The sequence below is a fragment of the Passer domesticus genome, chromosome 8, assembly GCF_036417665.1.
Source record: "Passer domesticus isolate bPasDom1 chromosome 8, bPasDom1.hap1, whole genome shotgun sequence".
Lineage (NCBI taxonomy): Eukaryota > Metazoa > Chordata > Aves > Passeriformes > Passeridae > Passer > Passer domesticus.
In genome coordinates, this window is record NC_087481.1 from 52,867,002 (window position 1) to 52,883,575 (window position 16,574).

The 16,574-nt window shown below is 39.4% G+C and overlaps 1 protein-coding gene across 2 annotated transcripts in view; it reads right to left on the minus strand.

Moving 5' to 3' along the window:
• Nucleotides 1-16,574, minus strand: part of CACUL1 (CDK2 associated cullin domain 1) — a 43,218-nt gene that overhangs the window by 15,548 nt on the left and 11,096 nt on the right. The window contains exons 4-5 of one of the 2 annotated variants that reach the window (XM_064431444.1): nt 8,052-8,147; nt 3,588-3,690 (exon numbers count right to left, since the gene is read on the minus strand). In XM_064431444.1, the coding sequence (XP_064287514.1) occupies nt 3,588-3,690; nt 8,052-8,147 (199 nt within the window). The remainder of the gene's footprint in view (nt 1-3,587; nt 3,691-8,051; nt 8,148-16,574) is intronic. The other variant, XM_064431445.1, reaches the window with a different exon arrangement.

The following is a 16,574-nucleotide window of genomic DNA, read 5'->3' on the forward strand; positions in this document are numbered from 1 at the left end:
GTAAGGCAAGAAACAGCCCTACACACACAGATATAAATGGCTGAAGTACTACAGCAAAGAATTAGAAGGGAGGAGAGGAAGACTGTCCTCTGTAACAGCTTTCACCTCTGTGACCAGCTTAACTTTCTGCTGTCTCTTCTTTAGTATGGGAACACCACTGACCTCCCAGAGCAGGATTACAGTCTGGCATTCACCTTCCTTTCTTCAGTTTTCAGGAAGAGAAGAGGAATACTTGCAAACTCTTGTAATTTAAACCCAAGTGATCTCTCCACCAAGGAGACACAACACTATGCTCTTAATGGCTTTTCCTCTTTTGTTAGATTCAAGAGCAAGCTTGGTTTGGGCACGAAGCTGCCAATATCCAAAAGGAGAAGGGCAGCAGTTACTTGCAAATACTCTGCCATTGAATTTTACCTACTGGAAGTACCAGAAGTAGAGAGTTTCAGGAGCTGCTATTCACTTTCACAGTAATTGCCATTTTTCTAGACAAAAAAAAAAACAGGCAAGATGTTTCTAGGGCACAGACATTACACTGCAGGACTATCAGAAGAGACACTGGCTGCATAAGGAGAAAATAAATCTATTTCTGAGCTTTGCTGCTTACAAGTCACCTCATGCAGGACTGTAGCAGGAACAAAAACAACGTCCTCCACCACCCCTTCCCTAGTGACATGGGGATATTATCTGCACCTTCTCCCCCTCCCACACTCATTTCTGAAGCTGCCTGTAAATAAGATGCTGTATCTTTGCTTGTTACATTCAGTTAAGCAGTTCTGCACACAGCAACTTCTCCCAAGCCATTGAATGCAGCAGTCTTATCAGCAAGAGCCAGCTTCGGCTTTGTAAAGAAAATAATAAGGTTATAGTCACTTAGTTCAAATGTACCCACTTTAATTTGAAGAGCACTGACTTGATAAATGTGTGAGTGTAAAAGTGTTTCACAAACAGCTGTGTTCATGTATCTGTGTATTGTGGGTTTTATTATGTATTTACTTTAATTAATGAGAAGTCCTCCAGATAGTCAAGTGCTTTTTTAAAAGAAAAAAAAATCATCTATCAAACCCCAAATGGAACCAAATTGCTACATGAAAAATTTGCCAAAGTAATGTTTACTTAGGCAATATTTCCTCTGCAAGTAATGGACTGACACCTTGATCACTCAAATTTTTGCAACCAAGTGCTCAGAGAAGTGCCCCCAGCAGAGACAGGCGTTGATCTTGCACCTTCCTGCCCCCCAGCAGCCAGAGCAGGAATGAGGGGACTCAGCCTGGGGGAGTCTGAGGGAGATCCAACGCCAAGGAAGAGCCTGGGGCTGCACTGCCCCTCTGGCTTCTCCCCCTTCTCTTTCTGAAGTGCAGCAGGAACTTTTTCAAAAATTAAATGAACCTGAAATGTACTTACAGTCCTTCCTGAACACAGCTTCAAATAGAAATGCCAGCTTCCAGGCTCTGAGAATGACAAGGTACTATAAACAAAACCCACTTTGTACAAACATAGCAACAAATTTCAGGAGAGAGAGCAGATGTTACTCTGACCCTCCAAGTCTAGATCACAAATGGATTAAACCAATTTTGTAATTTGATTTTATTTTCAAACAGAGGGAATGCAAGCTTCCTCTCACTGAAGTAGCAGTTGCAGCATCTCTTTAAAAAACAAGCCCAGGATTCCATTTCTCCATACCAATCACAACTTCCTTTACTTTAATTTCCGAAGTATCCCCATTCACAACTGTACTTTTTTCTCTCACAATAGAAAAACATTTTTTTGCTGAACCAAATCTGTATCAAATATCAGCAAAGAGCATTGCACGCTGACATTGAGAAGCAAAGTAAGTAACAAACACCGACTTGCATTCTATTTTCACAGAGCCCTTACATTTTCAAAAAGCAAGGTACTACTCATCTATTTTGGTTTGAATTTCAGGAAGCTAGAAAAAACAGCTGAGAAAGGCAGAAAAAAATACAATACTAGAAGTTTTTCAGCACATCTGCAGTACTACATCATGTGCAATGTATCTTCAATTACTTCCCAAGAACCTGTTAGCAAATTTTAAATTTTATTTAGGTATACCTTAACTCAATTTACAGATCCTCTTATCCAAGATTGAATTAAATCAGATCACAGTTATGAGTTCATGCCTGTCAGTATTATCATCTTACTTAGGAGGGAGATAAAATCCAAATAACTTAGCTTTAATAAGCTGATGGTAAGACTGAAATGAACCCAAGGAAATGAACCTCTTCCCCATTAAACAAGAGACTTCATATACACTAACACAGACAGCTTACCTTTATTTTTCTTTTTTTTTTTTTGCATTTAACAGGGCTGGGGGAAAGTATTTCTGATTACACACACACACAGAACACTAGAGGTCTTTTCCTTTCAACACTTCACCTGCAATTTATATTTGATTCTGCTATTATCACTGCAGAAAGTTAATTACTTAGCAACAGCACATCTGACATCACCTTTGTCAAAGGTTTATCCACTGTTACACCTTTGCCTTGCTACTGGAAAAAAAAATTCTTTGCCTGAAAAATGCAAACATTTTAAGGCAATTATCAGCCAAATTTTCCATAATCTTGTTGCAGTAATCATCTTATCATGTTTCATACCAGTAATTCTCTTTAGCACAAAATAAAACATCAGGCTCATGGCTGGGCATTTCTCATTGTTCTGTTATTTTTAAGGTGATGTGATCTGCTCCTAGTGTCACTTTTCAGGATGGCAAGAACAAGACTTCAGACTGATGATCTCCCATCCCTGTAGGGTGCCAGGCTCCCTGACATTGTGGCCACCCTGGTCACCCACCCTTCTCCCAGGAAGTCACCTCTCAGTGAGCCTGAAACAAGAGCAAAGCTCCTTTCCCCCAGCCCTTGCCTGGAAAGGGCAGGACACTGCTACCCAAGCAAGGACAAAAGGAGCAGTGAACTCCACTCCCAGTGCTCCAAAGCTTTGCTAGCTGCCCTTCTGAGGGGCCAAGCAGGCCAGCAGCAGCTCCCTGTGCTCACACAAACCCTCCCGGGGTGGCAGGTTTCACACAAACACTGTGGCTCACCACAGGAGTCACACTTCCCCTCCAGTGCTCCTGTGGCTATCACTTGCAGCACTTTGTATTTGCATTAACACATTAACCTAAGAGAGAAACTGCTGGCAGCATTCTGCAGCTCACCACCCACAGCAGTACTCGAGCACATCGTGACAATAACCCCAGAGGCAGCACAGCTCTTTGACCACACCACCTTCTTCATGACACCTGTCAATATTTTGATAATGAAGTTGAAAAGTAGCAGCATAAACAACAGAACAATAAAACACTCATTCTGCCATAATTACAAATCACAAGGGGAAATAAACATTTGATCTCCCAGATCTCAAGACAAACATTACTTCATACAAAGTCAGATTTCTGAAGTAAATAAGCTGAAGTGTGTCACATTTCCTCATGCCCCAAAGGAATTTGTATTGCAGTTCACCAATATTTGGCATTTTATCCCTATTTGCTGTGGATCTCCACAGTACCTGAAAGCACTGTGGCTCTCCAGGCTTCCACTCTAAGAAAAATTCAACAGCTTTACTTTACTTACGCATTAGGTTGTAAATGTGCTTTTCTGCAACATGTTCCGTAAACAGCTTTATAAGGTCATCTTTTAAGTCTCTGTTTAACTTGGTTTCTATGTAAAATTTATTCTGGAAAATAAAACAGAAGTTTTCAAGTTTGTTTCTCATAATAGCAAATAAAGTCAACTTATTTTTTCTCCCTGAATAAAAACAGTTCAGAATATTAAAGCTGTAGAATATTTCATCAGTAAAGTGTTTCCTTGGCGACTGCATTTAAACTAAATAGAACATTCCTGTACAAGAAAAAACATTGGTGACAAACCTACTTACATACAGCCATACACATGTATTTTGTTTTCTGTATCTACAGCTATACCTCCCTACTGATCCAGACTGGAGAGCTTGTATACAAAACACTTCATTTTAGAATTCTTAGACATTTTTTAAATTCTGTTAACATCAAAATACAGCTGGACATCATGTTTGCAACAGAAGAAAGTATTTTTTCTAATGAGTAACCATTAAAATAGATGGGTTACAATAATAAAACATCAGCACAACTATCCACTTCTGTGGTTCACTGACAATCTCAGAGGATAGCTACTCAGAATGAATCAGCTGTGGAAATAAGTGATACATACAAATCTACACAAAAATGAACTACATTAAAATCTTTAGGATTCCATTACTTTGACCAATTCAGCACTAATAAAGAATTCATTTCTCTGAGGGAAATCAAAGATAATTCTATTCATCAGTTCCTCAAGGGCCCCAACACCCAATGTACTATTTGGTATCAATGCCCCATTTCCTGCAATTAATAGCAAGATTTCTTTTGTGTGTCTTATTCATAGAGGTGTTTTAAAAGCTGGAGGGAAGAATTTTCTTCAAGATAAATCTCCTACCATTAAAAAGTTAACTTGGAAGTTGAACAGCTGAATTAACTGATTTAGACAAATGGTGTAACAGAGTTAAACAGACAATCTAACAGAAAATCAATTCAAAAATAATCCACAGGAGCACTTATCTGAGATATTTACTAGAAGAAGGGATATCTTAAGGGAGAAAGGTTTTTCCATGTTTTTAAATCAAGTTTTTCTCCTATTCACTAAAGCATTTAACAAAACCAGAACAAAATCTCAGAACACAGAGCAATCTTCATGTTTTTGTGTGAAACCCATTACCTCAGCCATTCCCAAAACTACAAACACACCGTAACAATCTGTCCAGACAGAAACCCCTTAAACCTGTGAGAGAACATTCACCAGCAGTTATTTACCTTTAATAAAGGTTGCCTGGTAGAACAAAGGCAATCTGAGGGCTGAATACATGCCCCTATTTGTAATTTAAGTTTGTTGCAGTGATGGACAACAGCCTTAAAATTGTTTTTCTTCAATTTATACAACTTGCTGCTGGTGGTTCCCTCTGATACCCTGAATTTATCCTGCCTGTAGAGGTTTTATCAAGGACTAGGACTCAGTTGTTTTCCCTCACCTGGGCCTGTGAACAGAGATTGAGGGAAAGACTCTGCAGACAGAATATCCTAAATAGAAACAGACTCACTTATTGGTAATGCTTTTGGTCAATGGTGAATTGCCATTGCAACAGAAACCCACAGCAACTAAAGATACACTTCAAGGAAATGTTAAGCTACACATCACACTACAGCCTTTCACCAGAAGATTTTCCAAAACCAGTTTGCACAAGATGTGCAAATTATGATGCTTCATTTTGCTCAGGGGCTGGAAAGCCTAAACTTTTAATTCCAGTAATTTCATTACTAGAAAAGCAACAAAAAACCCCACAAGCCACCAGTTCCAAGACAGTACAAACACAGAAGAAATGAAAAATACTCTTCACATTTGCTTACTTGGAAACACCTTTCCAAAAAGATGTTCCACTTTTGTGAGCTTAAATACACAGTGAAAAAACATCTAACCGAAGTACTTCATTTCCAATCCACTGAAAGGAGAGAGAAGAGGAGCTGTCACCTCCCCCATTCTTGTTAGGGGTCGATCAGGAAGATTTTCTGTATAACTTGTCACTACCAATCATAAGTTATACACTGTGTCAGTATTTCTTGAAAAATGTCTCAAGTCACATAAAGGTCTAACTGACACATAAAGGTAAGCAGATGTGAGTAACTGAGAAAGTCAGCTACAAACATTAATTCTACAAAACACCTTATGATAAAGCAATCTGGCACATCTTACCAAACTCAGTTAAGAGGAGATCAATAATACTTGAAAGAAGAAAACACATTATATAGGTGTGCTTATCACATCATATTCACATATATTTGTGTATACAGACTCACACAAAATGCCCTCTAGCTGAAAAGCCACAAAATGCAACACCACTCAGTAAGGATAACATTATTTTGGAAGTAATGAAAAAATTCTAACTATCCCAAAACCACAGTGCTCAGAAATGTTAGGCTCATATAACATGATAAAATAACAGATTTTCAGCTGCATCTCAAAGTAAAATGAAAAACTGAGATTCTAGAAGAAAAATAGATTATCTAAATTTTATTTTTTATTCAAGTAGAAATAGTTTTTCATTCATGTGCGTAGCATGCTGTGATATGTACACTCTGTAAGCACCTAGAATAATCTCACTTAAATTTGAAAAACAGTTTTCTGCAAGGAACAAAGCACTGTGTATGCAGCTGACTTCCAGTTTAATTTGCTTTACCTTCAGTTACATCCCTGAACTTCTGAAGGAGCCCAAACCCACAGAATCTCAGAGGGTCATTTGGTCTCTCTGCTTTTCTGACAAATCTGCTGCAGCAGCCTAAAGACTGAAAAAATCCATCACCATGTGAAAAAACAAAGTGCTCCCAGCAAAAGAAGGAAAAAGAAAACTCCCTCAGTCGCAAGGTCAGTCCCCTCCTGATAAGCTTGGAAACACCCCTCGGTCACCATACACACACAAGGTGAGAAATCACCTTTCTTTGGTATGCATCAGGAAAGAAAAGTGCTGCTGCTGCTTTTAGGACACACAGGACTAAGACAAAGTTTTATGCCATATTCCAGTTCTATATAAAAGTTTTAGTCTTTCCTCAGCTTCATAGATTTAAAAAATATTTAAATGCATATTGGAAGTTTTCCTAAGCAGCAATATAATTATCCTTTCAGAACAAAGTCCTCAAGAGCAACCCCTGATTAAAGCAATCACAGAAACGGAAAGCCTCTCCTCACCTCTGACATAAACTCTGCTGTTAACAACTTGGTCCACTTCAAAAGGCTTTGAAAAGTATCTATCAAAGGAACTGCAAAGCTGTAATTTAGACTGTAATTAGGCTTTCACCTCTTGCAGTTGTTTTTCAATTGTACTTTTGGACCAAAGAGAGGAAACTGTCGTTGCTGTATGAGAAAACTTGGTTAGACAGTACAATGTAAGATTGTAAGAGTACTCGTAGATAAAAGTACTTCCAAGTGCACACAGAATAAACTAAGAAACATTTTTCACCCTGACTTCTCTAGATCTATTTCCCACATTATGCACAACACTGAAATTATTTCAGTGAAAAAGCATGGCAGCTAATTTGCCACTGGCCTTATAAACCAGCTGTACAGCCAGGTCAGCATTGCTTTTGGCAGCAAGAACTGACAGGTAACAGAACCAGATAAAAGGGCAGATTAGAAGACATCGAGTTCAAGAAAGGCAAGTTCCTCTTTTAATGCAACAAATCTGTATGGCAACACAGTGCCAAAATACTGTAGCAAGTTACCTAAATTCACTGAGACACAGGAGAGCCTCCTAAAGGCTGCTGCTTCCCAAACTCTGTGAAATTACCAGTGAGAAAAACTTTGAAGAGTTTGAGGTTTATTTAATCTATTTGTTTTCTTTTTTTCATTTCTAAGTGATGTCAAAACAAGGACAGTTTCTGGGAGAAGGACAAATTTCAAGCTTAAGTTATTCATTACCACAAAAAAAAGGCAATAAAAGTTTTGGTACTTTAACAAAAAGGATGCAAATTATTGGTTTCTGAACCACTCCAAGTACACCTGACAGTGCCATGAATATTATTTTGGCTTCATCCATCCGACACTGTGAATTGCTTTATCAAATGATGAAGACATTTCCAAGCCACATTTCCTCCTGTCTTTTCTGAATCTGTACTACTTGAAAGCAAAATAATCTCCACAACCTGACCAAACTAAGAAGCCAAAATTTAACAAGTCAATAAATTACCTTTGTACAAAATAATGAACTATTTGAGATGGCTTTTTTCCTTTCAAAACCAAACCCATTCTCCCCACTCCCAGAAAGAAGTATTAGGGCAGAAACCAACTGCAAAACTCTGAATTCCCCTTCCTCTCCCCATACAATTTGATCAGTATTGTTAGGCAAGCACCAAAACTAGGCATGAATCATTAGTTTCACATGTCAGAAGTCATTATAGCTGGGTTTTATTCTTTTCATTTTCAGTCAGCATCTTGTGTATGGACATATTTATTTGAAAAGAATGTTCTAAAACTTACCATATATATGAAAAGAGGCACAATGCTCTGCAATGCTCCCATATACTGTCCAAGAGCTACGTTAAATCTTTCAATATAGAGATCTGGAGGGCTGGCCTGCAAGAAACCGTAAAAGTCAGGTTGTAATTTGAACAAGAGAAAGATCTGGAACAGCATGGGCTATGCTTTCATAGCAAACTCAAACAACTACAAAGGGTTTGATACACTAGGTTCACACAAAGCAAGCCACACATCATTCCAGAGTTTCTGCTCTAACTCCCTCCAGCAAAAGCAATCTCCCTTCAGTAACTAGGTTATCCTAGGACTGTACATCAGTGCCCAGCACAAGGTCCATTCAATAAGAACTACAGTGAGCCTGTAACAAGCTGACATTTAGCATATGCAATTAAAAACACTTTTTAAAGACCAGAGGTTTGTTTTGAAAGCACCAGCTGTCACACCTAGACTCCATAACCAAATGTGCACAAGTGCTGCAGTGCAGTGTGTGCTCCCACCCATCTGAGCTTTCCCTCCACCAGAGCAGGGTGGCAATAAGCTGCTGCTTTGCAGCTGAGCTGGTGAGTGGCACATCCTCCAGCCCTGCACAGAAAACTTTTCTAAATCACTGCTGGGTCACCTTAGGCGAGACAAGTGCTCAGGGGGTTCAGCTTTACAAAGAAGCAACATCTTCAGAGAGAATTTTGCATTTTGCTCCAGGGTTAGGCCTGTGGAAATCCAGCCATGCTCCAACACAGAACACCCCCCTGGAGCCCCAGCCTAAACTTGGCTACACAAAACCTGAATGTGCTACTTTCTGGCTACAACACCCTATCTCCCAAAGAAGGCGATAAGGAAGCTTGAAAGAACTGTTCAGCAGCAGGTGAAGTTAAATTGAGAAGAGAAGCAGAAGAAAGGGAAGCACTAAGCACTGTTTCTGTTACAATATCCATTTGGAGGCCCCAGGGGAGCTGCACTGGAGCATTCAGAAGTGCAGTTAGATACCCACAGCTGGAAGTGGAGCTACAGCAATGTCTCCACCCCAATCCTCCCCCCTTCACTGCCTACCCCCGGCCCAAGCCCTGCTTTGGTCTCTCCAGAGGGGCTGGGTTGGCTGAGTTCCTACTGCTCACATATATAGATACACCTGTACAAACCCAAGGGCAAAGTGCTGCTTGCCAATGAGAAGCAAAACTTCTCTTCCCCCACGCTGTTTTCCCCTCTGACAGCACCAAGCCAAAAGAAGATGGAGAATACAGCAGTAACTGGGACCTTGCAAGAAAACAAGTTCAAAGATTTTCCTAAAGCCAAAGCATCTGTGCACAAGAAACACTCAAAGGCTTCGCTGCACCTCAACTACCTTATCAAAACTTAAAGCTATCTTCACAAACATTTTTCAACCTTTGTATGGACATTCACCAGCAGCCCTAAGAGAAAAGTTAAATTTTATGTTGATATTTTGCTCTATGAAGTATTCTAAATTTACAACCATTTTTCCCCCCTTAAAATGGCTTCTTTTGCCTCCCTTCTTAATATGCTTAATGAACACGTGGGTAATTTTCACAGCAAACACCAATATAGAGCAGACAGTTCAGAAAGGAAAGCAAAACTGGCAAAGGAAAAAAGAGTGCTATTCCATATGCAGTTGCCAAAGGCTATGTATGGTTATTCCTCATTTTGATCATAAGGATTTAATCTTATTGCAAATGCAGTTCTCAGGGGTGGCCAAACAAATTTTAGTTCAAAAATGCCAACAACATATAAAAGTGGCTATGAGCTCCAAGGACTCCCTTTCATATACAGCTACATATACAATTTGTTGCAAATAACATGCAATGAAATCTGCATTCTAAGCAGTATGTATTCCTGCTTCACTCCTTTTCAACCTCAACTTTAAATATGGTTATACCCTCTGATTTGTATACAGCTTCTAAGATTAAAGAAAAAGGAAAATTCTACTTGAAAGAACATGTCAGACAAAAAGAGACCATAGCCTGACACCGGGCACCACTCTTCTCTCACTGATAGATTGCCATTTTCATTATAAAAACAAAACAACAATAAAGCAAACAAAATGAAATACAGTCAGAAGCTGTCTGGGCAGTGGAGATTTAATCCCAGGCAATGTGTGCAGCCAGTTTGCCACATTTTGACAAGGGATATAAGCACGGATATCTTTTTTCCCCTCTGCAGATGAGAACTGCTAGCTCAGCTCCCAAAGGTGTCACAGTACGGGAGGCTGTTTATGAGGGCACAACATCTGAGAATCTCAGGAGCCTCTAATGGAAGGACACCTGGGAGCTGCCAACCACCACTCTGCCTCATAATTAAGTGGAAAGCAACTGCTCTGGATAAAGACAAAAAAAGCCAAGAGATCTCCTGATGGCTTCAGAGGAAGTGCCTCACTGGTGTCAGGCAAGTATCAGGCCTTGGTTTTAACCTCTGTAATGCAGAAATCATGGTGTTGTCTGCTTTACCAGCATGACATGTCACTTTTCAATTTTATTCTCCTGACAAGTGTTTCATGTCAAGCCTAAATAGCCAAGACAGTAACAGCAATGGACAGCAAAAGAAAGAAAAAAAAAAAAGCAAGCTTGACAATCAAACTCTGCTCAACTAAAGCCTGACTTGTAAACTACCAAAATACCCAAGCCAAAGAGAAATCAATAATAGTATTTTCACAGCTCATCTATGAATTACTGTAATCTGTGTGGGGAAAACAGAACCATCTGTTTTCTGTTCATCACAATGTTACTGTACAGCTGCTCCAAACTGCCAGACTGAAATCAATTATTTGCTTCAGCACAGGATCTTTCTCCACATCTCTACATTCACATTTATAGGACAGTAACTGGAGCTGGAATAGTTTTATAAAAAAATATTTGAATTTTGTAAACTAAAAAGCAGCACATGGCAACAAATTCAAGAGTAAACAGCAGTTGCTAAGATTTTTATATTAAGTGGCCATCATTACAGCCCAACTTGAATTTAAAATCTACACTTATTCAGATATAGCTATTACAAGAAAAAAAGCCAAAAAACTGCTTTGGCTGACACTTTTTACTCCTGGTCCTAGTCCAGAAAAAGATAATATATATATTCAGCTGCTTAAATTACAAGGGATGGGGTAGAATTAAGCATGACATTTACTTCTTACAACTCCCCAGCAACTATTAAGTGTTTAAACCCACTCCTATCTTACCTAAGGGATGTATTACAGAAGGTATTCAAAAATACAAAGCACACACTCCTAGCTTAAGGTTTTCCAGGAAAGAAGAGAATCCCTCATTCCTTCACCTTCATCCTGAATCCTATCAAACTGTCAATTCAGGGGGTTGGGGATGTTTTTTTGTAAGTTTGTTGGTTTTTTTAATTGTTTGGGTGTTTTTTTTTTTAAAACACTCAATACAGGCAGTTTAAATCCTCTCCTACATTTGGTCTTATCTAGCACTTGTAGGGTTAAGAACAGTTTCCCAGGAACAATTCTATTGTGTGTCTGTTCACAGGAGCATTGAATGTTTGCTTAGATTTCTCAAACTCTGATGCAGTTGCATTTGCTTAACATCTTCACCTTGGTTGTGAGTCATCTGCTTCTTAAAATAAAATACTATGGCTGCTGTTTAAAAGCTGATGTTAAAGACACAATTTTATCTTCTCACACACCACAGTGGACACCTCAGCACCAACAGAAATGAGAAGTAACAAGAAAACACATTTGCGAGAGGATTACATACAAGACACAGCAAAAGAAAATAAGCAGCTGGAGATCCTGTGTACTAAATTAAACTGTCCTTATTTGAAATCTAATACCTAGGCATTTCAAGGCACTTGTGGGCAAGAAACGATCTGAAAAAGATATGGGTTTTTGAGCTTCAAAACCAGTCTCAATATCATTCTTAAACTGAACATATGACATCAGAAGGCAGCTGCTGGCTCAAAATAACTCAGAAACAGCTCAGAAGAAAGAAACAGAGACAACAGTTCTGTGCTTGAGGAACACAAAGTTAAACTGTTTATGAAGAGTTGTCTGGCACAGCCAGCAGTATGTGTAGTAGAGCTTACATTCCTATGGTGAATGGGCAGCTCCATTTTCCTGGGAATATGCTCCCTGCCAAAATGCCAGCACATAGACTGCAGCATCCCTCCCACGCCTGCCAAGTGAAAAGGGAGAATGGCTATGACTACACAAATTAACCTGTTATTCATGTAAGTGGTCTGAATCTTCTAAACCACTCTTTGTTCTTTCTCAAGAAAATATAATTTGTTTGCCTTGCCTTGCAATGTATACGTGATGCCCAGGTCTACCTCACTAGACACTGGTATTATTAAAACATTTTACAAAAAACAGACATCAAACCAAAGCACAACTGATTCAAAGACTGTCTCTTCCTAGTCAAGCCTGCACTCAAACCTGTTCAAAGCCTCATGACATTTTCTCACGTAACTGTCTTACAGCAGGTTAGCAGGTGTGGGCCACGTTCCATTTCCCTTCTAAATGTTTGTAAAACAAAAAGACACTGTATCTAAAGACATCAAAACTGTAGCAGTAAGAAACCTTCAGAAGCTTTTCTATCTATTAAATACACATTGATTTGTGCTGTAGTTACTTGTATCTTTCTGTAATTGCACCAAGGTCTGCCGCCCCAGCCTAGTGTGACAAAACAGATAAACAGAGCTGCAGAGATAAACAAGCCTTTCCAAAAAGCTGCAGACAAGAATGCTCCTCTCAGCTTAACTTGCTGATGGTTGTTATTTTTAATGGCAATTCTGGCAATATGGTCACCCCTACTACTTTAAGTCAAAAGCCATCTTTTTGCTATCCACACACAAGAGATACAAACATTTATAACACTGCTGGTTTCAACCATCTGAGTTCAAACCATCCATATGAGCTGATTCAGTTCAGTGAAATTCACAGTAATAAATTCACTTTAACATTAAAGCTGCTTTTACTGATACCTTTACCAGGGTTCTTTGAGCACCTTTTAAAGCCCTCACTCAGGACACTTGACTTCCAAACCCATTCTCCCAAGGAAACAGCAAGTGGGACACTACTTTCATACACTGCACTGACTGGTTTGAGAGCCAAGACAAAAGGCTGAGAAGTTGTAATGATTAATATCAGGCAGGAAACCTTTCTGGCATTGCACAACAAAGACTATAAACCTGCAGGTCCTGGGGGCCAAACAGCAGACAGGCAAATTATCTACCAACACCAGTGACTCCTCAGTGCAGTCATGTTCATTAAAAAAAATATAATTCATTGTCATAAAAAAAACCACCACAAACAGAAAATAACAGATCCCCTTTTCTCTTCCTCTAGATAAATAAAAGGTGCAACATGACAAATAAATGGTTTTCAGCCCTCAATCATTTCAAAAAGGAAGCACTGAGTTCATTCTAACTAAAAAGAAAATATTGCACTGCACCTGCACAAAAGAGCTACATTTGTAACAAGCAGGCTCAAAGCCACAGCACATTTTGATTGTCAATGCTTTGAGTACTTTCCAGCATCTTTTGCTGAAGTGCTAATGGGCAAAGTGCTTGATTTTAAATTACTTTATCAGAGTGCATAAGAATAAATTAAGCCAGAAACACCAGTGCCTAATGCAAATACAGTTTTACTCATTTTAAAGAGATGTATTTAATTTGAAAGCATATGTTTGTGTATCCACCCTACCTCATACATCTGAATGACTCAGCAATTACCCACAAAAACAGCTGACATTATTTTAAACCACAACATAATGAACCATGTCCATTACCAGTGAAATGTTTCCAAATAAAGCATCTCAGAAAAATCATCTGCATGCTACAGGCTTCACAGACCTCAACACAACAGGAAACAAGTTAATTTGTGTTTTCTGCAGCGACACGTTATTTTTTTAAGCTGACAAAATCCAAAATTCAAATCAGCTCAGGAATTAGGGAGACTGAATTCTCAATTACTGAAACTGCATGGTAAAACTCTGTCTTAACTAATGCAGGGAAGCTGGTCAGACATCAGCTGCAGGATAGGACAGCAATCCTTGCTGTGTCTCTCCATGGCAGTCTGAAGTGGGGATCATTAACTGCCTGATACAGCAACGAGGGAGCTGGAAATGGCTTGGCATACAGGAGACCCCACATCAGCCTGGTGACAAGCAATTCATCTCCTCTAAATGTGCCGTTACTCAGCAGCACTGCTCACTGCTCTTCACCCCATGTCCAACACGCAGAAATACATGAGCCCAGCCACATCTTCCTGGGTCTCTGCCATCACTGACTAACTCTCTGGAGCTGAAAAACTGTGTAACAAACCCTCAGGAACACACAGGGCAACAAACACCAATGCCACACAAGCTGTCCTGCGGTGTGGAAAAGCAGATGACCAGGGTTTGTTCTGAGTGTCCCAGCACAGGACACCCAGCTCAGGACACACGAGCGTCCATCACTCTGACTCCAGCTGCTGAGGCAAGCACAGGGCTACACACACAGGGAGGGGGCAGTGAATACAGATCGGGAGTTTCTGCAGCGAATGCCCCGAAGAGAGAAACCAAACTCCATTAAGAATAAATCCATTGCAAGAGCAAGTCTGACCAGTCCCCACTTTTACTGTTTGGTATCTGGGTTTTACTGGTTTGCTGTTGATGAGTGGTTCCTGTAGGAGACAGCTTGCTCTGGCATGTTAGTTACACGCAGACCCTGCAGCCCACCTCCCATTTAACTGCTGCACTGCTATGCAAAGAAAGTGCTGCCCTGTCCAGAGAAAGGCATTACATTTGTCTGCCATTTCAGTTTCTATAAATATCTGTTTTCTTATACAAACCAACAGTCCTGCTTCTACTGGGCTACTTTTGCAGCTCTGAACACTAAAAACCAACAACTTGCATCAAGTCATAGCTTGCCAAACAAACAGAACTCTTAAATGTTGTTGGCAGGTGAATGAGATTATGTCAAAAACCAAAACACCACAAACTGTGCATTAAAAGGATTCACAGATATAGGGTTTTTTCATTGTTGGCCTGTGGGAACCAGAAACTTCCAAGCAACCAACATTTACAAAGTAATTTGCTATTGTTGCTAGGATAAAGATCTAGAACTGCATTTTCAACATAAATTCCAGGTGACTGAATGTCACCAAAATGTACTAAGATTAAAGAAGTTTCAGAATAATAGAACATATTGTAGTAATTTCTTAAGACTAAATTTCACAACCCACAGCTAACACAGTTTCTTTATAGAATAACTTTTGAGGCATGTGAGAGTTTCACCTCCAGCAGCTCAAAAAGATCCATTTGTCATCCAAAAGCCAAGTCATGTTCGCACGTCAGACAAAACCCCCATGATGCACTCAAGGATGGTATTGTGTTATATTACAGGTGTGTCTAACCCACATAAGGAAGCTTTTGCAAGGCTAAGATTGCATTAAACACTTGTCTCAATTATTCTTTTAACAAGCTGATGTTCAGAAGGCAGCCTTGTTTTTAGGCAGAAGTATTTAGGCTCATATGTGCTAAATCAAACTTTAAAATCAGCTGCCTCAGTTTTGGGACTTAAGAGAAAATAGTCAAGGATTAGCAAGTAGAGAATGTAGGGTATTCCCAAATTCAAATCAAACTAAAGCCGTTGGGATATATGGGATATATCAGAACTGGCCAAACCTGTATAGCTGAAATGATTCATAGTTCTCACAAACAGAAGAAAAAATGCACAGGCTGCACCAGCTCAGCAGAACCAAGAGAAGGCTTTACTTTAAATTCTATGTTCACCAACTCCAAGCAATTTTTATAGAACACTGAGGCTATCACTCCATGACAAATAAAAGAGACCATAAAAGAGAAAAGAAGAAAGAACCTAGCAAATACCCTGCCTATTAAATTTCTTTATAAGGAAAGTCACAAGAGGAAAACAGTGCAACAAAACGGACATCAGAAAGATCACAGTGCTATGTATTTTGGGAATGCATGTTTAGCCAGAAATATCTGAGGCAGTTAAAGCATTAGGAGTGTTTTGGGCTGACCTAAATTAGTTATCTATGTGTTAGAAGCACTGAAGAAGCTGCTGTATTTTAGGGTCTCTTTGTATCTGGCTACTCTACTTCATGCACTGTAAATCAGTACAGAACTCAAACATCAGCTATGGAAGTGAAAAAAGCTTCAGGGAAAAAAAAAATCAAGCAGTGTTGCTGCTACAACAATGACAATTTCAAGTACATATCTGGAGATTCTAGTCTATAAGGAATGTTCAACATGGTACACACGTGAAAGCAACCATGGATGCACAAGTAAGATGCAGGGAAGGAGAGGGATATACAAACTGTATATATTAGGACTGCTGTAAACCACTGACATCTACAGATAGGCAAGAAAAATGCAGAATAAGCTGTAATGGAACTCCATATGCAGTAATTCTTAACTTATACTTCACAATCTATATTTAATTCACACAATTTTTTTCCTTTAGATTTTCCCTTTTGTGCTGCTTGTGGTTGCACAAGAACCATAAACAGTTCATACACATTTACACAGGAATGGCAGACGTTTATCTCATGCTCAGATTACATTT